This window comes from Lissotriton vulgaris, chromosome 3_2 (assembly GCF_964263255.1).
Source record: "Lissotriton vulgaris chromosome 3_2, aLisVul1.2, whole genome shotgun sequence".
NCBI lineage: Eukaryota > Metazoa > Chordata > Amphibia > Caudata > Salamandridae > Lissotriton > Lissotriton vulgaris.
This window is the reverse complement of record NC_141690.1, coordinates 258,639,216-258,662,218: the sequence shown is the minus strand read 5'-3', so window position 1 is coordinate 258,662,218 and position 23,003 is coordinate 258,639,216. Positions and strand designations below refer to the sequence as shown.

Here is a 23,003-nt window from a genome sequence, read left to right as displayed (position 1 = left end):
CCTCTGGATTCATGTCTTGCAGTCAGTGCAGCCCCCTCCCCCTCCCTCAGGGTTCATGGCTTACAGTCAGTGCAGCCCCCCCCCTCTGGGCTCATGACTTACAGTCAGTGCAGCCCCCCCTCTGGGCTCATGGCTTGCAGTCAGTGCAGCCCCCTCCCCCTCCCTCTGGGCTCATGGCTTGCAGTCAGTGCAGCCCCCTCCCCCCTCTGGGCTCATGGCTTGCAGTCAGTGCAGCCCCCCCTCTGGGCTCAAGGCTTGCAGTCAGTGCAGCCCCCTCCCCCTCCCTCTGGGTTCATGGCTTGCAGTCGGTGCAGACCCCTCCCCCTCACTCTGGGCTCATGGCTTGCAGTCAGTGCAGCCCCCTCCCCCTCCCTCTGGGTTCATGGCTTGCAGTCAGTAGAGACCCATCCCCCTCCCTCAGGGTTCATGGCTTGCAGTCAGTGCAGCCCCCTCCCTCTGGGTTCATGGCTTGCAGTCAGTGCAGCCCCCTCCCTCTGGGTTCATGGCTTGCAGTCAGTGCAGCCCCCCCATCTGGGCTCATGGCTTGCAGTCAGTGCAGCCCCCTCCCCCTCCCTCAGGGTTCATGGCTTGCAGTCAATACAGCCCCCTCCCCTTCCCTCAGGGTTTATGGCTTGCAGTCAGTGCAGCCCCCTCCCCTTCCCTCAGGGTTTATGGCTTGCACTCAGTGCAGCCGCCCCCTTGGGCTCATGACTTGCAGTCATTGCAGCCCCCCCCCCTCTGGGCTCATGGCTTGCAGTCAGTGCAGCCCCCTCCCCCTCCCTCTGGATTCATGTCTTGCAGTCAGTGCAGCCCCATCCCCCTCCCTCAGGGTTCATGGCTTGCAATCAGTGCAGCCCCCCCCTCTGGGCTCATGGCTTGCAGTCAGTGCAGCCCCCTCCCCCTCCCTCTGGGCTCATGGCTTGCAGCCAGTGCAGCCCCCCCCCTCTGGGCTCAAGGCTTGCAGTCAGTGCAGCCCCCTCCCCCCTCTGGGCTCATGGCTTGCAGTCAGTGCAGACCCCTCCCCCTCCCTCTGGGTTCATGGCTTGCAGTCAGTGCAGCCCCCCCCCCTCTGGGCTCAAGGCTTGCAGTCAGTGCAGACCCCTCCCCCTCCCTCTGGGTTCATGGCTTGCAGTCAGTGCAGCCCCCCCCCCTCTGGGTTCATGGCTTGCAGTCAGTGCAGCCCCCCCCCTCTGGGTTCATGGCTTGCAGTCAGTGCAGCCCCCCCATCTGGGTTCATGGCTTGCAGTCAGTGCAGCCCCCCCCTCTGGGTTCATGGCTTGCAGTCAGTGCAGCCCCCCCCTCTGGGTTCATGGCTTGCAGTCAGTGCAGCCCCCCCCCTCTGGGTTCATGGCTTGCAGTCAGTGCAGCCCCCCCCTCTGGGTTCATGGCTTGCAGTCAGTGCAGCCCCCCCCTCTGGGTTCATGGCTTGCAGTCAGTGCAGCCCCCTCCCTCTGGGTTCATGGCTTGCAGTCAGTGCAGCCCCCCTCCCTCTGGGTTCATGGCTTGCAGTCAGTGCAGCCCCCTCCCTCTGGGTTCATGGCTTGCAGTCAGTGCAGCCCCCCCTCTGGATTCATGGCTTGCAGTCAGTGCAGCCCCCCCCTCTGGGTTCATGTCTTGCAGTCAGTGCAGACCCCTCCCTCTGGGTTCATGGCTTGCAGTCAGTGCCCCCCCCCCCCGGGTTCATGGCTTGCAGTCAGTGTCAGGGTCTGACAATTGTGCCTGCCCAGATGATAAACTACAAGTACCAGAATGCTTTGCACCTTGAAGGATTGACTGAATGTATAAATACCTGTGGGACCTTGTAAGAGGTGCTCGTGATTTGTCCACTGATATGCGGTTGCTGGCGGACGCCCTGTCCCCGCGGATTGTTGGGAAGGTGAGGTTCGTCTCTTGCTCTGTGGCTGTGGAGCAAGTTGGAAACGAGACGGGTGTTGCCTGGTCTTGTGTGAGTCATACGCAAGGCGCGTGAGGCGCAGGATCGCTCCCTCCGCGCGCTTGCGGAACTGTTGTGGCTGTTCTGTGAGGAACTCGGAGACGCCGGATTGCCCCCTCCGGTTCGCTCACGCCTATAGCCTAGAACTGTGTTCTGAACACCGGCTGGTGTTATGTTTGTTCTTTGCGTGTGAGACGCTGGATTGCCCCCTCCACGCCTTTGAGGTGCTTTGTTACTTTTTCGGGTGTGCTTGCGAAGACGCTTGGATTTCCCCCTTCGCTGCACACCGACTCTATGAGCTCATCTGAGGAAACATTTACCGAGAATAGGAGACGCCGGATTGCCCCCTCCTAAGTCGGTTATGTTAAACTTCGATTCCGTGAAACACAGAGTGATAAGCCGGGTGGCTGTTTTTTCAGTTTAGTTATGTTATAATTTCCATCAGGAACATCAGAGATTGTATCTGAAGACAACGAGTGGAGGAAGAGTCTATTCCTTCTTCATTACCTTCGGTGATCTCATTGCTGATTCCCCTTCTTTGGCAACTGGTGAGTGAATGAGTGTTAGGGCATCAGAGCACACACACGTAATAACTATATGGTTACCAGAGGGCTATAACCTTTGTTTTATTGTTATATCTTTAGCTGAAGAAGGGACACACACAGGGGAAGAGTCATATCCTGAGCAGTATCAGGTGAGGGTTCGTGATAACAGTAAAGATTTGAAGAGTAGAATAAAGGGGGGGGTTAGATTAACGCCTGCCTCTTGTCATTTCAGGTCCCTGTACCGGATGTTCCTGTCCTTCGGCCCATATTTTCCCTCACCTGACTACCTTGCACTCTGAGATACCTAGCTAGAGTGCAGGGGCGTCTGGAGGTGGACCCATTAGAGCATCATTCCGACCCTGAGGATCAACAGTCGTGACAGAATCACGAGCCCACGTTGTTATTACCTCCTGGTCGGAAGGAGGCTCTAGCTATGGCCACTATGGACGACGTGCTCCAGGCTCTGTTGCTTGTACAACAAGAGCTGGCGGCGTCCAAGGTGGAGGTCACTGCCTTAAAAGAGAGGTTAGACCGACAACAGGTTAATCCTTTCGATGCAGCACCGGGAGGGCGCACCATTCAAGTAACAGTGCCTCCTCCAATACCTCTAGCCAGTCCGGAGAGGTTCTCTGGTGATCCTCAGAGAATTCAAGCCTTCTTAACCCAGATCACTCTTCATTTTTCATGTAGGCCGGCCTCGTTCCCCAATAATATGTCCCGAGTGGCGTTTGCCATTTCCTACTTGTCTGGGGACGCAGCGAATTGGGCGGTTCCCTTTGTTAAGAACGATGATCCCATCTTAAATGACTGGTCAGCGTTCCGTAGAGAATTCGAACGGGTGTTTGATCGGAGAGCAACAACACTTAGTGCAGATAAGGAACTGTTGGGGCTCCGACAAGGGAAGAAGGATTTAGTGTCATATATGACCACTTTTAATCGTCTTGTGACGGAGACAGGCTGGCCAGAAGACAAGCGGATGGCGTTATATTACCAGGGCTTGTCTGACGAGTTAAAAGACATCATAGTACAGATTGATCCCCAACCTACCACATGTACTGATTTAATCAATCTCACCCTGCGCCTGGACCATAGAATAGGGGAGCGGGGAGGCGACCGAAGGAAATCTGATAGATCCTTTGATCCAGTGAGTCACTTACCTCCGCCGGCTCCAAGGGTTGGTGACAGTTCAACCGAACCTATGGATGTTGGGGCCATTCGATCCCCTCTCACAAAAGCTGAAAGAGAGAGCCGCCGCTCTCAAGGGCTTTGTATGTATTGCGGGAAGAAGGGACACTACGTTAAGGAGTGTCCCTCCAAACCCAAAAGATCCAAAACCTTTTACTCAGCCAAGAAGGTGGCTCTTACCACAGTTGACCCTGACGCCAGTGTTGAGAGTCACTCCGTGAGTGATAGGCAGGAGAATAATGAATGGAGACTCACATCATTGGCCTCGGTAGATGGCAAGGTCCCGATAACACATATTGCCTTAGCCTCCCTATTGGTGAGCCAGGGCAAAGAACATTCAGTGTGGAGCATGATAGACTCAGGGGCTACTGGGAATTTTGTGGACGAAGGCCTTGTGCGCCGTTTGGGGCTAGGTAGAGTGACTACCAAAAATCCAGAAACCGTGTTGGCAGTGGATGGTACCCCCTTGAAATCTGGTCCTATTGTTGAACGTACTGAGGAGGTGGTATTGGTTCTGGAGAACAGTGTTGTTAAACATACCGAGATTATCGATTTGAATATCATCGAGGCTCCACAATACGAGCTGATACTGGGTATCCCATGGTTAGAAAAACACAACCCTTCCATTGACTGGAGAGAGAAAACTGTGAGCTTTCGGTCGGAGGAATGTCAGGCCAACTGCATGTGTACCCCTTCCTCCCATACAATAGCCCTGGCCCAAGTAACACACATAGCCACTGCAGCGGAAAAAATAACCATCCTGCCTAGTGTATACCACGAGTATAGTGAGGTGTTCAGTGAAGCACAGGCTGAAGTACTCCCTCCCCATAGGGAGTACGATTGCAGAATAGATTTGGTGGAAGGCGCTGTTGTTCCCTCTTGCAGGGTGTACGCCTTATCAGAGCTTGAGTCCAAACATCTGCAAGAATACCTGACACACTTTAGTTCCATAGGGTTTATTAGACCTTCCCGTTCACCGGCAGCGTCCCCTTTGTTTTTTACGACGAAAGCCAATGGGGAGTTACGTACCCTCATTGACTATCGTCAGTTAAATAAACAGACCATAAGGAACCGGTACCCTCTTCCCCTCATCCCGGTGCTACTGGACCAGGTGAGAGAGGCAGTGATCTACACCCGGTTGGATCTCCGTGGTGCCTACCACCTGGTCAGGGTTCGCAGCGGTGATGAGTGGAAGACGGCCTTCAAGACCAGATATGGACTCTTCGAGTATCTGGTAATGCCGTTCGGGCTTTGCAACGCCCCGGCGGCATTCCAATACTTCCTTAATGATGTGTTGAAGGAATACCTGGACCGGTTTGTCATCGTATATATAGATGACATCCTTGTTTATTCAGATTCACGCAACCAGCACACTGGTCATGTTCTCCTGGTGTTACAGAGGCTTTTGGAATACCGGCTCTACTGCAAGCTCAGTAAATGCGAGTTTGACGTAGAGGAAGTGGAATTTCTGGGGGTTATACTCACACCTAAGGGGTTTCACATGGCAGAAAGGAAGGTTGAGGCGGTGAGTGCATGGCCAGTGCCAAAGAGCGTGAAAGAAGTGCAATGCTTTCTTGGGTTTGCCAATTATTACAGGCGTTTTATTTCCCAGTTCTCCTTGTTGGCTTCACCCATCACCAAGCTGTTACGCAAAGGAGTTCCCTTTCAGTGGAACACCGAAGCCATGAGGGCGTTTGAACTGTTGAAGGAAGCGTTTGTTTCTGCCCCTATCCTGAAACATCCTCAACTGGACTTGCCCTTCATAGTGGAGGCGGACGCCTCTGACGTCGCAGTAGGAGCAGTCCTATCGCAAAGAGATAGGGTCACAGGCCAGTTACATCCTGTTGCCTTCCTGTCCAGGAAATTGAACTCCGCTGAAGGCAACTACTCAATTTCTGAAAAAGAACTGTTGGCAATAAAAAGAGCCTTTCAAAAGTGGATTGGGCACTGCGATGCTTGTGCAAGGGCAAAGGGGGATCATTCCATGAGTCGTGGGAAACTTAGACCACTACCCACTCCGTCCCGCCCTTGGCACACCATTAGCATGGACTTCATAGTAGGGCTGCCCATGGACCAAGGTTACAACGCCATCATGGTGGTGGTAGACAGTCTGACAAAAATGGGACATTTTATTCCATGCAAGAATCTTCCTACTGCCAGTCAGACTGCTCAACTACTGTTAACACAGGTGGTCCGGATACACGGAATCCCTCGCGTGATCGTCTCGGACAGGGGACCACAGTTTGTGGCTCGGTTCTGGCGTATGTGGTGCAAGGCGCTGAGGGTGGAGGACGCATTATCCACCAGTTTCCACCCTCAGACGGACGGACAGACCGAAAGACTGAATCAGACACTAAAACAGTACTTGAGGTGCTATTCAGAAGAAGCTAGCCGTTCTTGGGTCTCTCTTCTCTGGCTGGCTGAGTTGTCCTATAATAATGCATGGCATAGTTCAACTGGGGAAACACCGTTCAAGGCCAACACAGGATTTCATGCTAACACTCTTCCGTTGACCATACCAGAGGAAATCCAGAACTACCCTACTGTGGCCGCCCATGTAAAGGCCTTGTTGGAGTCACATCAACGTATACAGAAAACCCTTGTCCGAGCAAAGACTGTATATAAGAAATGGGCGGATAAGCATCGACAGGAGAGTCCTTTGTATGAGGTTGGGGACAGAGTCTGGTTGTCCACTAAGAACATTCGCTTCCGGTATCGCAGCATATTTCACCCACGGTTCATAGGTCCATACGTTGTTATCAAACGGATCAATCCTGTGGCCTATAAATTGAAACTGCCCATGTCCATGAGAATACATCCTGTGTTTCACAGCAGTCTGTTGAAGCCGGCTGGTTCGGTAAGGAGCAAGGCAGCCCCGCCGGTGTTGAGAGATGGCCAATTGGAGTATGAAGTGCGTCGCATCGTGGATGCCAGGCTCCGTCAGGGGAAGCTATGGTTCCTTGTTTCCTGGAAGGGATACGGCTCAGAAGACGACTCGTGGGAGCCCAGTTGTGAAGTGCATGCCCCTCGATTGGTCCGTTCATTCTATGCCCGTAACCCGGGTAAGCCCGGTGCTAGGAGGCACAGGGCAGGGGGGCATACTGTCAGGGTCTGACAATTGTGCCTGCCCAGATGATAAACTACAAGTACCAGAATGCTTTGCACCTTGAAGGATTGACTGAATGTATAAATACCTGTGGGACCTTGTAAGAGGTGCTCGTGATTTGTCCACTGATATGCGGTTGCTGGCGGACGCCCTGTCCCCGCGGATTGTTGGGAAGGTGAGGTTCGTCTCTTGCTCTGTGGCTGTGGAGCAAGTTGGAAACGAGACGGGTGTTGCCTGGTCTTGTGTGAGTCATACGCAAGGCGCGTGAGGCGCAGGATCGCTCCCTCCGCGCGCTTGCGGAACTGTTGTGGCTGTTCTGTGAGGAACTCGGAGACGCCGGATTGCCCCCTCCGGTTCGCTCACGCTTATAGCCTAGAACTGTGTTCTGAACACCGGCTGGTGTTATGTTTGTTCTTTGCGTGTGAGACGCTGGATTGCCCCCTCCACGCCTTTGAGGTGCTTTGTTACTTTTTCGGGTGTGCTTGCGAAGACGCTTGGATTTCCCCCTTCGCTGCACACCGACTCTATGAGCTCATCTGAGGAAACATTTACCGAGAATAGGAGACGCCGGATTGCCCCCTCCTAAGTCGGTTATGTTAAACTTCGATTCCGTGAAACACAGAGTGATAAGCCGGGTGGCTGTTTTTTCAGTTTAGTTATGTTATAATTTCCATCAGGAACATCAGAGATTGTATCTGAAGACAACGAGTGGAGGAAGAGTCTATTCCTTCTTCATTACCTTCGGTGATCTCATTGCTGATTCCCCTTCTTTGGCAACTGGTGAGTGAATGAGTGTTAGGGCATCAGAGCACACACACGTAATAACTATATGGTTACCAGAGGGCTATAACCTTTGTTTTATTGTTATATCTTTAGCTGAAGAAGGGACACACACAGGGGAAGAGTCATATCCTGAGCAGTATCAGGTGAGGGTTCGTGATAACAGTAAAGATTTGAAGAGTAGAATAAAGGGGGGGGTTAGATTAACGCCTGCCTCTTGTCATTTCAGGTCCCTGTACCGGATGTTCCTGTCCTTCGGCCCATATTTTCCCTCACCTGACTACCTTGCACTCTGAGATACCTAGCTAGAGTGCAGGGGCGTCTGGAGGTGGACCCATTAGAGCATCATTCCGACCCTGAGGATCAACAGTCGTGACAGTCAGTGCCCCCCTCCCACTAGGTTCATGGCTTGCAGTCAGTGCAGCCCCCTCCCTCTGGGTTCATGGCTTGCAGCCACTGCCCCCTCCGTCTAGGTTCATGTCTTGCAGTCAGTGCAGCCCCCCCCCTCTGGGTTCATGTCTTGCAGTCAGTGCAGCCCCCCCCCCTCTGGGTTCATGTCTTGCAGTCAGTGCAGCCCCCTCCCTCTGGATTCATGTCTTGCAGTCAGTGCAGCCCCCTCCCCCTCCCTCAGGGTTCATGGCTTGCAGTCAGTGCAGCCCCCCCCCCTCTGGGCTCATGGCTTACAGTCAGTGCAGCCCCCCCTCTGGGCTCATGGCTTGCAGTCAGTGCCCCCCCCTCCCTCTGGGCTCATGGCTTGCAGTCAGTGCAGCCGCCCCCCTCTGGGTTCATGGCTTGCAGTCAGTGCAGCCCCCCCTCTGGGTTCATGGCTTGCAGTCAGTGCAGCCCCCTCCCTCTGGGTTCATGGCTTGCAGTCAGTGCACCCCCCCCCCCGGGTTCATGGCTTGCAGTCAGTGCAGCCCCCCCCCTCTGGGTTCATGGCTTGCAGTCAGTGCACCCCCCCCCCGGGTTCATGGCTTGCAGTCAGTGCAGCCCCCCCCTCTGGGTTCATGGCTTGCAGTCAGTGCAGCCCCCCCCCTCTGGGTTCATGTCTTGCAGTCAGTGCAGCCCCCCCCCTCTGGGTTCATGTCTTGCAGTCAGTGCAGCCCCCCTCCCTCTGGGTTCATGGCTTGCAGTCAGTGCAGACCCCTGCCCCTCCCTCTGGGTTCATGGCTTGCAGTCAGTGCAGCCCCCCCCCCTCTGGGCTCATGTCTTGCAGTCAGTGCAGCCCCTCCCCTCTGGGCTCATGGCTTACAGTCAGTGCACCCCCCCCCTCTGGGCTCATGGCTTGCAGTCAGTGCCCCCCCCTCCCTCTGGGCTCATGGCTTGCAGTCAGTGCAGCCGCCCCCCTCTGGGTTCATGGCTTGCAGTCAGTGCAGCCCCCCCTCTGGGTTCATGGCTTGCAGTCAGTGCAGCCCCCTCCCTCTGGGTTCATGGCTTGCAGTCAGTGCACCCCCCCCGGGTTCATGGCTTGCAGTCAGTGCAGCCCCCCCCTCTGGGTTCATGGCTTGCAGTCAGTGCAGCCCCCCCCTCTGGGTTCATGGCTTGCAGTCAGTGCAGCCCCCCCCTCTGGGTTCATGTCTTGCAGTCAGTGCAGCCCCCTCCCTCTGGGTTCATGGCTTGCAGTCAGTGCAGTCCCCCTCCCTCTGGGTTCATGGCTTGCAGTCAGTGCAGACCCCTGCCCCTCCCTCTGGGTTCATGGCTTGCAGTCAGTGCAGCCCCCCCCCCTCTGGGCTCATGTCTTGCAGTCAGTGCAGCCCCCCCCTCTGGGTTCATGTCTTGCAGTCAGTGCAGCCCCCCCCCCTCTGGATTCATGGCTTGCAGTCAGTGCAGCCCCCCCCCCCCTCTGGGTTCATGGCTTGCAGTCAGTGCAGCCCCCCCCCCTCTGGGTTCATGTCTTGCAGTCAGTGCAGCCCCCCCTCTGGATTCATGGCTTGCAGTCAGTGCAGCCCCCCCCCTCCCTCTGGGTTCATGGCTTGCAGTCAGTGCACCCCCCTCCCTCTGGGTTCATGGCTTGTAGTCAGTGCAGCCCCCTCCCTCAGGGTTCATGGCTTGCAGTCAGTGCAGCCCCCCTCCCTCTTAGCCTATTTGGTTCCTTCATGGAATGTAAGATCTGATTTTATCCAGGACACAAGGCAGACATTGGCCTTTGAGAAAGCTGTTCTGGGATGATAGTGCCCTGTGTGGTAGTGTTGCTCACTCGTCCCGGTATATTTATTACTATTACTATTTAGTATATGGTGCACATGGAGGGGGTAATCATCCAACACCCCACAATTCAGATCCAAGGATCTGTACGAAATTTATATCAGGCCCTGACACACATACAGACAGTATTCACATACAAGTAGTTAATAACTTATGACAAGGTAAACAAGTACGACAAATATAGGTGGATTTAATGTTTTCTCGTTGTTGTTCCAGCCAAAACGTGTTTCGTCGATCGGGAATAAGACCCGGGACTTCCTCAGGTCTTTATCCGTTCAGGAAGATGTGTTGAGCCTTCTGGCCGGTTATAATTCCGTCCCGGCCTTAAAATGGCTGGGTTAAGTTTTTTTAGAAGAGTCGCCGCTTCTTAGTCCTTATCGGTTCCGACACACACGAGTACGTGTTGTATCTTGAGCCCTAGTAGAATTGCGCATTTTGCCAGCCAGTGACACGCTGTGTGTACAGCGATGTACAGCATCCGACCGCGGCGCCTCAGGTAGGCCCTTGTGGCATCTGCTGAAAGGTGCCTTCTGCACCATGTGAAGACACCATTCCAAGGCCGCTCATCACTCAGGATGTGATTACAGTCAGCTTTTGAGGCTGTTCAGCACAAATGCACTTTAATGTTAATGTGATTGAGGCACCGAGCACGTGTGTACGTGTCCCACTGCTCACCCGTGTTGACCCCTCTTTCTCATACAGAAGTGTTCCATACCGGACTTATGTTTTCAAGGTATTTCCAGTCCCTCCTGCAGAGGGATGCACCTTACACTGGAGCTGAGTCTAGGGCGTATTTCACACATTAGTGGAACCGGGAAGTAGATGTTGGGTTTTCAGGCTGAACTATTCCGATTGGGGCAGGAACAAGACTGAATTGCATATGGGTCCAAACTGGGTTGGCATTGGGTGAAGAAAGATGGACTGAGATGCGGCTCCGATCGACTGCCATTGGCTGAGATTAATTCAAGCATTCCACGCATCACCTTGCTGTTGTTGCAGTTGACACCCTGAGTGTGACGGGTGTGCCGAGACGTGGGTAGGGTGACCAACTGGCATGGGTGCAAATTCAGGACGCTGAGTGAAAAAATTCAGGACAAAGGGTCAAAATTCAGGACAAAAATTCAGGACAGGAGGTTAAAATTCAGGACAAAACTTCTGGACAAAAGGTAGACTTTACAGACACATCAGAGGAGGTTGTGCAATAGTATGTATGTAAGTAAATAGACAACCATTAAAGCACTAGTCAAAATAGGTTTATATTAGGTTGAAACAATTGTGTACTTCACTGTTTTTCAGTATGCACGCAGCTTTGATCAACTGTGCAGGTCTTTTTGTGGTATTTCATATGATAATAATCTATATATATGGTTACAGCACTGGGTTATCCAGTCTGATATTTTGTATACAATTTATGTTGTTGAGCAGGCATGTTTGGTGTGAGAAATGGTCCGGAAGATCTGCTCGGATAGACATTGTGAGTTGTAAAGTGGCAAGCACAAGATGCAGCTAATCCAGATCCAAACACATTCAACCATTTGCAAACCTATCCAGCATGTATCCTTCCATCCATCATTTCACTCAATCATTCTCGATCCACCCTTTTACTCATCCATCCATTATCCATCCATCCACCCTTTCACCCTATCTATCCACACACTCATCTATCCACTCTTCTACCCATCTATCCATTCACTCACCCATACAGTCATTTACCCTTTCACCCATCCAGCCACCCTTTCACATACTCATCCATCCACACAGTAACTCACCCTTCCACACATTCAACCTTTCAGTCATCCACACATCCATCCTCCCTTTCTCTCTCCATCGACCGTTTCACTTAGCCATCCATCCTTCCTTTCATCAGCCCGACCGTCCATCTACTCATCCAATCATGAATCCATCCATTGACCCTATCACTCATCCATCCTTTAAATCATCCATCCATCTGTTCTCTGATCCATCCAACCTTTCACTCTTTCACTCATTTATCCAACTTTTTGCCCATGCACCCTCCCCTTCACTCACTCATCCATCCTTACATCCACCCTTTCACACATCTGTCCATCCATTCACCCTTTCACTTATTAATTCATCAATCCATCCATCCATCCATCATTTCACTCATCCATCCACCCATTCTTTTTCTCATCATCCGTCCATTCACTATTTCATTCATCCATTTACCCTTTCACTAATCCATCCAGACATCCACCCATCCCTTCACTTACTCTCTCACCCACCTTTTCACATTAATTTTGAGCCGAGCCTTCGTCTGCAGAACAGAAACTCACCCCTCGCTGTGGTTCACAAAGCAAAGGCAGGGTTCAAGATGCCCCTGCACATAGTCGATTGAAAAAGCTTTATTCGAGTTATACACTCATAAAAGCACAGACATATAAATTCATACATTTTTTTTAAAACTTCAAACATTCTGTTACAATAAATTTATAATTGAAAATACATAATACATAAGCATTAAAATTGTTACCAATTAGGATAAAATAAGCTTTTTCATAATATGCGAAAACTAGATGCATGTTGAGGTATAGAGACCTCCGCGTTATGGACCATTCCCAAAGTTTATGCAATAAAAACTCATACCATACATATTAGCCGCATTTTGTGGTTAAAATTCATATATATCTCCCAGTAGATGTTTGCAAGGATAAGTCAAACAAAGGAAAATGTAAAATTCAAAACACATTAGGGGATAGAGCCCTCCTCCTTATGGACCATGCCCACCCCAGATATTTTGCTGTTCCAACTACGATGGACATTTCAGTGGAGGAACAAATAATTCTCAACCCCTCAACACCGCTTCGGACACCAAGATTCCTACATACTGGAGCCAACCAAGATTTTCTTGGATTTACATAGGCCTCGCATAAAAAAAGAAAATGTGCGATGCTTTCATTGGGGGCCCCACATGACGGACAGCACAAACCACTACTAGTTCTCCAGCTGGACGTCAAACACCTCAGTGGGAGAGAGCCTGCCCTTAACTGGAAAAATAATTTCCTGTCTAATGGGACGGTTATGCTGTCCCAATACTTTTCTAGGGATGGTCTTTGTTTAATTTCCATAAATCTACCCCCCATGGATTCCGAGGTTAAGCTCCTCCAAAGTTTCTGGTCAATGTGGTCCCAATATATTTCTTTGATACTGGATTTGCTAGGGAATACTTCCCCGAGGGGGTTGTCCCATAGTTTGGAGAGCCCAAGCTCAGCAAGGACGTCCCTTAGCGTTTTTAGCCATTTAATTTTACGAAAAACATCTGATTTGGCTAATGCTAGGAACCCCTCAGCGTAGTGTCTTATTTCCATGGTTGTCCATAGCCGTCTCCAATAGAGGATAGGCCTCAGTCGGGCACGGTCACTAAGCGATCTTCTGCCTAGATCAAGGCCAAGCGGTATTAATGGGGTACTTTGGGGAAGACTAGTTATCCCTCTCACAAACCTGTTCTCAGATCTTTGAAGGGTGGTAAGACTCTCAAAGCCCCAGACTTCAGCCCCATAAAGGGTTGCGCCCAAGGCTTTTGCGTCATAAACCATAAGAACAGGTTTTATGGGCCTGGTTTTGGATTTTACTTGCTCGACCCTGAGGGCTCCTGAAATTTGCTGATGTTTCAACACCGCCTTCTCTATGTGTCTTGACCAACCGAGTTTACTTGATATCTCTACCCCGAGGTATGTAAAAACATTTACTAACTCTAATTTGATATTGTTCAAAAATACCTTGGGTTGAGATTGGCGCTTTTGCCCAAAGGCCATCAACTTGGTTTTATTTACATTAACCTCGAGACCCCGTTCTTTGCAAAATGCGTCAAATATGTTCAGGGCTCGCTGGAGACCCGACGGGGTCTTGGACACAATCAAGGTGTCGTCCGCGAACATCAGAATTGGAACTCTGATGCCCGCTAACGAAGGTGCGTCAACCATTGCGTCCAATATCCTATCTACAATGCCATTAATGAACAGGGAGAACAGCAGGGGTGCCATTGCACATCCCTGCCGTACCCCCCGCTCAACTGGAAAGTTAGTAGTGGATTCCCCATTCCTCCCCCACTGAACCTTGGCATAGTTGCTTTCGTGAAGACGCATTATCAACGTGAGCAAATCAAGTGGGACCCCTATTTTGGACAGAACCTCCCACAGCGTGCACCTGGGCACCAGGTCAAAGGCAGCCCTTAGATCTACAAATGCTACATAAAGGCTGCCTTTACCCAGGAGTACAGTCCCCCACCGTAGCATGGTGAAGCGAAAAATTTGATCGACCGTACTGGTTGCACGTCTGGATCCTGCCTGAAAGGGGGATAAGGCATTGTTGTCATCTACCCAGGCCATAAGTTTGTCGACCAGCATCTTCCCCACTACTTTTTGCATAGTATCCAGCAAACTTATTGGTCTGTAGTTTGCCGGGAGTGACCGGTCGCCTTTCTTAAAAATCAGTATTATTATTGCCCCCTTCCATATATTGGGGATTTTTGCCCCTTTGGCCAAGCCATTTCCCAACAGGGTCGCATATTTTGCCCACTGGACCTTGTCGTGTTTGAAAATGTCTGATGGGATTCCATCTAGCCCGGGGGCTTTTCCCCCCTGCAGAGTTGAAATTACAAGTTCCGCGTCCTTTGTTAGGAATAGATCACCCTTACAAAAAACCATAGGGATTGATTCTATGGCCACTATATCCCTACACTCAGCATACTGGGGTTTAAAATACTCGACCCACAATGCCTCATCGACATTGTTGTCGGGATTATTGGGGGCGCCCCCTCTTCCCCATTTCACAATTTTCCAGAACATTCTGGAATCCTTTTGCCCTGAAGCCTCAAGTAGCTCCTCCCAGTACTCCTCATCCCACCGCTTCTTAGCCTTTCGGATACTGTCATTATAATATTTCCTGGTGGCTCTAATCGAGGCCTTGTCCCTGCTTTTGAGTGCTCTGCCCAACTCCAGTCTAGCTACCCTACACTGTTTGTTGAACCAGGTTGCCAATGTGATTGGTACTTTTCTATTAGTCTTCAGAGGCTTAATAAAATGCGGTTTTATCAAAGAGAAGAATGTGTCATGTATATCAGTTATTTGGACAGAGCCTGGTAATACAGGATCTACTTTTTCCATGGCGGCAATAGCATTGTCTACCTCCAAATTAATAGACTCCAAGGTGGCCAAATTGGCCAGGACATATGGCCATTTCACCCTTCTTGAGTCATTGGCCATAACAGGTACGCTCCCACTACCTGACACTGGGTTGGCTCGTGCGGCCCTCCACCATGAGTGGGAGACACAGAGGGGGTTATGGTCACTTTCTACTCTCCCCACAATTTCCATGTCACCCACGCCACACCATAACTCAAGACTACAGATGACATAGTCGATCCTGCTTTTATTATGTCCATTGTCGAATGTACAATTACCACATTGGTCGCTTTTTGTCCTGCCATTAAGGGCCCTCAGACCATACTCCAAACATAACGCATTCAACGACAAAATATCTTTTGTCCACCGCTTCACAGGTAGGAGGTTTAGGTTTGGGATGCCTGAACCCTTGGAAGTCATGCTTGATGCACAGTGCTAGGAGGTGAGGTGACTGTGGCATAGTGTGGTTGTCAGGGCTTTAAGTGGGATCTCAAAACTGTGGGTCTCTCCAAAGGGGGTGTTCGATGTAATTAAGGCCGTAGCTTAAAACACCTAAGCTAAAAATCTGTGCTTAGCATAGTGTGCCGGCGGACTGGTTTTCTGCTACGTCTGTTATTGCACCCAGATATATCATAAATAACACCTACAACAAACCAGGACTACTGGCTTTGTCAATTATTGTTAGTTTCATTTTTTTTAAAAGCAGAAACAATGCCTTCCTTGAATATAATATTTAAAATGCAGCAGTTCTAAAATGATGGGACTGTGAAAGAACTATAACACTTTTTTAAAGTTCTTTCACCACCTTATTTTAAGGAACTGGATTCTCTCGTAGCAGTGTGGGCATTTTCCTACATTGCTTCCAGTATGCCTGAGGCTGGAGGAGGCCCACCACATGCTTTTCAAGCCAGACTGGCCGATTGTCATTCTGTAAGTGGCAATCAGCCTCATGCAGAATGACAATGGGCGGGATGGGGCTGCTCTTGCGCTCAGAGCAGTGCGAAGCGGCCCCATCAGGGAGGAGAGGATTCTCACAGGGGAACAGGGCTGTTCCCCAACAAAGGCCCAAATAACGGACAAAAGGCGTTTGTAAAAGGGTTCCTCACGGACAACGGACGTGAGGTCCCAATTACGGATGGTCCGTGAAATTTACGGACGGTTGGTCACCCTATTCCGGTGCTTACACTGCCGCTGGAACCAAGATACTGATCAGTCCTAATCAGGGCCAGACCGGTCTTTGGTGATTGTGGGTCAGGGAGGGCCTGGCCTGGTGGTGCAGGCTGGACTATCTCCCGTGGAGGAGGGTCAAAGCTGATTTGCATATGGCTGGGTCCAAACTGAGGTTGCATGGTGGATGAAAAACAGTGGACTGGGATGGGTCCTGAGCAATTCATTGTTGATGTTTGCACCCATATATATTAAGCATCATCTTAAATGTGCTCCCTATCTGGCATATAGCAGTTCAGCATATTCATCTGAATGTAGCCACTGGTATCTACTGGCCAGTCTCAAACTCCTTCTCCGCTCCATCTCAGTACATAACAGCCAAGCTAGACTCCAAAGGCCTCATTTATGAGGCTGTGCGTCACTTTTACAGCGCCGGTGCGTCACTTTTTGTGAAGCACCAGTGGTGTAAAAAATACGCCTCGTTGCGCCATATTTACAAAGTGACGCATCTAGGTAGATGCGTCATTTTGTAACCCCCTGCGCCACATTACACCTGCGCCAGGTATAATGTATGCAAGGGGGGCGTATTGACGCAAGGAAGGGTCGTAGAAGTGACGCAGTGAAATCAATGAGATTTCACTGCGTCACTTTTAGGGCGCTGTTGCGTCTAAATCTTGTGCCTGCCTCACAGCAGGTGTAAGACTTACGCAGGCCCTTTCACATGGGGCTTTCCCCATGTGAAAGGACGCATTGCTGGAGTTGCGCCACTTTTGTGACACACTCCAGCAATGCGTCACTTTGGCGCTTACAGATACGTCAGAAATACTGACGTATCTGTAACTCCTTGCGACATGATGCGTCATACATTAAATATGACGCATCAGGAATGTCGCAAGGAGAGCGCACTGAGAAGTGACGCATCGCTGCTTTCACGCAGCGATGCGTCATTTCTCATAAATGAGGCTCCAAGACCCTTGTGATCGTATGAGGACAGGAAATAAGATATTTGATGGACCAGAATGTGAAATAGCAATGGATATGGCAACTAAAAGGCTTATTTACAAGAGCCCCGGGTCACTTTTGCGCCATATAAAGCGCGGTACATGTAGGGCTCTCATTTCGATTTATGACGCCACGCCCCACCCTGCGTGGCTTTGAGTGGCCTCGTAAATCGTGAGTGAGGGGATGCAACGCAAATTGCTGCTTCATCTTACTCTTCACTCGGGAGGCGTTCCATCGGCGTTGCGGTCGATTTTCCCGCAACACCCATGGAATTTGAGGCGGCCCCAGATTTACACAGTAAAGCGCCAAATCTGTACACCTCCTGAGGTGAGGCGTAACGAGGAGAAATATGCCTATTTCTCCTCGTTTTTTCCTCTTTCCATGTGTGCCGCATTCTGCAGCACATATAAAAGAGGAAAACACCTCTTAGGATTATTTTTGCGCAGGAAGGTGCCCCGGCATGCACAAAAACAGTGCTGCATGCAATGAAAGCATCCTCGCACCATGGTGCAAGGTTGCCTTTGTGGATGCTAGGCTGCCGAAACGGCACCAGTACAGGCAGAAAGGACAGGAGAGCACAGTATTGCTTAAATACGGTGCATTCCTGCATGTTCACTTTGGTGTAGGGCAGTGCCTTCCTGCGCTGCCCTACACCAAAATCCGATAAGTGAGCGCCTTTGTTTCTAATGGCTGATCTTATATGTCTGGGGTGTTGTGCCATGGATGTGGGGGAAGCTGTGGTGCGGAAAGCTGTGATCCATTTAGTAAGGTGAAATGTAGAGATTTGTGTCAATCAGACATGGCTGGTTCACCCTGCAGGGAGGCCATTTGTGAGGTCAACTGTTTCTTGTTGGTAAACATGCTTTTCACTGAGCTAACATGAATATCTGAGGAAAATCAGATATGTTCACATGAGGGTGATATTGTTATAAGAATATAATTTAGTGATTATTTTATAAGACAAAGTCACCAGAGCTGGTCATGATAAAAACAATACAATTCTTCAAAACTTCTTTTGCGCCAAAATTAATAAAATCTTTATATGGATTATAGTGATAAAATGAGGACATTTATTTTTGTCACTAATTGGTTGATACAGGTTTAGCTAACGTAGTTTGATATTTACAAATGCAGCTTTGTAATGAAAGCGAGATACCTCATATTTGGCAGGAACAGCAAAGGTAAGGATAAGGAGCTAGAACAGTGTTAAAAATATTTATTTGGTGTATATATATATTTACTATATATGTATATTTATATATGTATCATGTATATTTGTTGTCTGTTTATTTACGTGCTTGCCAAGCTGCACCCTATCATAGTGAGCTAGTAGGATGATATGATCTAATTGAACCCACACCTATAAAGGTGTTCGGGTGTGAGGATCAAGTTAGGATAAAGACATGAACATGTATGACCGAATATGTGAATGAAGTAAAACTCAGTGCATTTCTTGTGCTTGGCAGGACTCCCTTTATCCGTCACCTCCGAGGGCCTGGAGCTCACGTATGCCACCAACCAGCTGGGCGCCTTCCTGCTCACCAACCTCCTGCTAGGTAAGTACCAGGGCGCGGGGTCGCCAGGAGTAAGTCTTAGGGGGTGGAGGTGAGGGCCCCTCTCTCTGTGTATTGCATGATCTTCTCCTGCCTGGTGTTATGATCATAGCATGGTTTGTATAACTCATTGCCCCATCTGTAAGGTCCTGAAGCGCTTTCAGAAGTGGGCGCTTTACGGGTTGTTGCCCATGATAGTCAGATTCGATGATCAGATTTTCGAGTTTTTATTACAACAAATACATTCAACCAAAAGAATATGGGAATTACCCCCGCCAATGTAATTTCAAAAAACAAAAAAAAGGTGTTAAAAACTGACAAAACAAGACATCTGAACACATAGAAGCAAGAAGACAGTGGCCAACATTTGTATGTAACCCCTCTGACATGCTTTATATAGAAAAAAATGTTTCCTATGTATTTAAACTCTGCTTTAATGCTTGTGAACAATTATATTTTGTAATCAAGGTTTAGTTCATCTATTGACATAAGTGGATTTCCACACTCTATTGAGTATGATTGAACAGGCATGAACCTTTGCAACATTAAATCAGTATGTGAAGGTAAAATGGAGACCAAATGTCAGAAGGAGGAAACCTAAGACACGTGAATGCACACAATGTTTCAAAGGATACAAAGGGCCTTATTACAACTAAGGCAGTCCATTGGACCGCCGTAGTTGTGGTGGCGGTCCATCCGCCGTATTCTGACTATAGCAGTTAAACGGCCACAGAACCACTGCGTCTGCCAGGGATCGGCTTCCATTGGTGTGAGGATGGTAATATGCTGGCGATGCCGCTGCCGTCTAGATAATGACTTTCCGACAGCAGTTCCATGTCGGCCTTTCCGACATGGAACTGCTGTTGGAAAGTGACGTTGGGGCCCCAGTCCCTCCATATTTGGTTCTGGGGGGCACCTACGGAGCCCCCCTCAGATCCCTGAACCACCAGGTGCCTGCCACAAGGTGCAGGGATGTTTAAAAACTTAAAATTTTCAATGGAGCTTGGTCTGCGGGTGGTTTTGGCCACACCAGCTCCCATTGAAAAATGGAAGTTTGCGACTGCACCATATGTGACAGTATCCTAATTGGAGTGCCAAAACCGCCAACTTGAGGTTGGCCGGTTCCCCGTCCGCATCGATGTCAGTCGGAGGCAACTACGACCGACATCATAATCAGGGCTGTAATGACTGGCTCCCATGTATCATGTCTGGTTCTCATGAAAGAGCTCTGGTGCTCTTGGGCCAAGTTCGTACTATATATAACTACAAAAATAGATAAATACCTGCCACTTGGCATGTCATCGAATGAGACAGTGTAAAATCAGAACTTCTGTAGAAAGGGGATAAGAAAAGAACAGTTTTGTATGGGTGCTTTGCTTCTTCTGGCTTATGTTTTGTATTGTGAGAAAAGTAATCAAATAAATTGAGCTAACAAGGTTATTAGTCCATTGCAGGAAGCTGAGCATGGAGCAATTGGGAGCATTCCTGAGCAGAAATATTAAAGACTTCTCTTTCAAAATGTGAAGTATAAGCAGTGATGTACTGAAACAATTGATGTTGCAAATGCTTATTAAGTGAATCCATTTGGAATTGACACAATTCTACAGAATTGTTTACTAAAAATGTGGTTAACTGATAGTATTTATGTTAAGTTATGTTTTAAGTTCTTATAAAGCGCATGACTTATACTGTTTTTATGAACCATGAAATGAATACCACAGAACATAGGTTTTTTGCAAGAATGCATCTTCAGATTCTGACCATCTGAAGTGAGACTTACCGCCCACAAATACAGGGCATTGTGAATGGATGGAGGTTTTGCAGCCTAGAGGATGCTGCTCTGGTCTGGGATATTTACCAAGTTTATGCTAAAACAACAGTGGTCCTGTGCCATTGATGACACATTTGCTTTCAATGTGATTAAACCACAAAAACGGTTGGCAAAAGGCTGATCCATGTATTTAGTATAATCAATCAATCAATCAATCAAGGGTTTGTGAAGCGCACTACTCACCCATGAGGGTCTCAAGGCGCTAGGGAGGGGGAAGTTCCGGATCAGTCGCTGCCTCAGATTGCTCGAAGAGCCAGGTCTTGAGGTCCTTCCTGAAGGTTCGCAGGGTTGGGGAGCTTGTGATGTGCACGGGGATCTCGTTCCAGGTCTTGTCTGCGATGTAGGAGAAGGCTCTCTCTCCTGTTCTGGTTCTGCGGATGCGGGGGACTTCTGCCAGGGCAAGGTCAGCGGAGCGGAGGTTCCTTTTGGGTACGTAGAAGGAGACTCTCAGGTTGAGGTATTTGGTTCCAATGTTGTTGAGGGATTTGTAGGCATGGGTGGGGAGCTTGAAGGTGACCCTCCTCTTGACAGGGAGCCAGTGGAGCTCTCGCAGGTGTTGGGTCATGTGCTTGTGGCGCGGAGTCCCGAGGATGAGTCTGGCGGTGGCGTTCTGGATCGTCTGAAGTCTGCATAGGAGACCTCTGTTGATTCCGGTGTATAAGGCGTTGCTGTAGTCCAATCTGTTGGTTATGAGTGCGTGGGTGACAGTCTTTCTGCAGTGTGGGGGATCCATTTGAGGGTCTTGCGGAGAATGCGCAGGCAGTTGAAGCTGGTGGAAGCGACGGAGTTGATCTGGCGGTTCATGGAGAGGGAGGAGTCTAGGATGATGCTGAGATTTAGTGCATGGTCCGTAGGGATGGGGGTTCCCAAGGGCTAAGGGCCACCAGGTGGTGTCCCAGGCGGATGTGCATGGTCCACGGATTAGGACCTCTGTCTTGTCAGAGTTGAGCTTCCGACAGCTATCCTTCATCCAGGCTGCCACATTCTTCATTCCTTCCTGAAGTCTGGTGTCTTCGGGTTTCTTTGTGAGTGTGAGGATGAGCTGGGTGTCATCAGCGTAGGATACAATGCTGTGTCCATGCTGTCTGACGATGGTGACGAAGGGGCCATGTAGATGTTAAAGAGCATGGGGCTGAGCGATGATCCTTGGGGTACTCCGCAGTTGATGTCAGTGGGTTCGGAGAGGAAGGGAGAGAGTCTCATCCTCTGGGTTCCGCCGGCGAGAAAGGATTGGATCCAGTTAAGGGCAGTTCCTTGTATCACTGCATTGTGAAGTCTGGCTGCGAGTGTGCGATGGGAAACGGTGTCGAAAGCTGCGGAGAGGTCTAGGAGGATGAGGGCCGCGGTGTGACCCTTGTCGAGTAGCATGTGGATGTCGTCAGTGGCGGCGAGAAGGGCGGTCTCGGTGCTGTGGTTGCTGCGGAATCCAGACTGGGCCGTGTCAAGGATGGAGTTCTCTTCGATGAAGGTTGTCAGCTGAGTGTTCATGAGTCTCTCAGTGACCTTAGCCACGAAAGGAAGGAGAGAGATGGGCTGGTAGTTTTTTAAGGTCAGTTTGGTCGGCCGTGGGTTTCTTGAGGAGTGATTTAACCTATGCCTGTTTGCAGCTTTCTTGGAAGATGCCGGACATGAAGGATGCATTAATGGTCAGTCTGAGTTCGGGTGCGATGGTGACGGTGGCCCTGTGAAATATGTGGGGTGGACAGGGGTCCGTTGGGGCCGCTGAGTGGGTTTTCCTCATGTCTTTCTGATGTGTTGTTTGTCTGAAGTTTGATTAGAGAAAAGGGGCTCCAAGGCGTCTACCCCTAGATGGAGATGTAGGTAAGGGAACATTTTATGCTGGGATTGTACTATGTACATAGATCCTTTGGAAATGTGATTAACTGGGGCCAGCAGGGAGAGATTAGAGCTCGGAATCACCTCCAGTTTCCTTAATTGGTTTGAAGGGTTTGGTGTCATTGTGTCTGAAACCGCAAATTTCTTTCTCTGAAATTGCTCAAAATGTTAGGAAAACTATGTAAAATTGGGCGGATGGTATATGGTCCATTTGCCAGGAGCTAGTATCTCTAGTTTTTGATGTCTTCAGGTAGAGGTGGTTAATTAGGAACTACTTTGTCAACCACTCAGAGTCGTTTGCTAGGGCACATTATCACGATCTGATGGGTTTTTAAGCTTTTGAAAGATTTGTGAATCTTTGCGTGTTTGTTGTGTGCCGCTGGTTGCAGTTTAGTTTGATGGAGGAGATGATGCCAAGTAGAGGGCTGTGGTCCTCTTTGTAGAGGAGAGGGGCAATGTTGGACCCTTGGGGGACACCAGCTGTGGATGGAGGGACAATGAGAGATGTATGGGAGTTCATGGACCAGGGAGATGCAGGAGCTGCAAAGCAGAGACCTGGTACTCATGTCGTCGAGGAATGTAGGGTGATGCACAGTGTCAGTGTCAACAGAGCATGAGAGGTCAAGTAAGAGTAGTACTTCTGATCCATTGGAATCAAGCGAATTTTTGATATCCTCCTGTGTTGCAAACAATGCGGCTTCTTCTTTACTGCGCCCTGT

General features: G+C 49.7%; 1 protein-coding gene across 2 annotated transcripts in view; it reads left to right on the top strand.

Annotated features, from left to right (window-relative positions):
• LOC147725631 (retinol dehydrogenase 12-like) overlaps positions 1-23,003 on the top strand; it is a 112,320-nt gene that overhangs the window by 35,089 nt on the left and 54,228 nt on the right. For both annotated transcript variants that reach the window (XR_015309796.1, XM_086964324.1), the window contains exon 3: positions 18,531-18,620. Coding sequence is in view for 1 of the 2 variants with exons in the window: in XM_086964324.1 (XP_086820450.1) it covers positions 18,531-18,620 (90 nt within the window). In the remaining variant the exon portion in view is untranslated. The remainder of the gene's footprint in view (positions 1-18,530; positions 18,621-23,003) is intronic.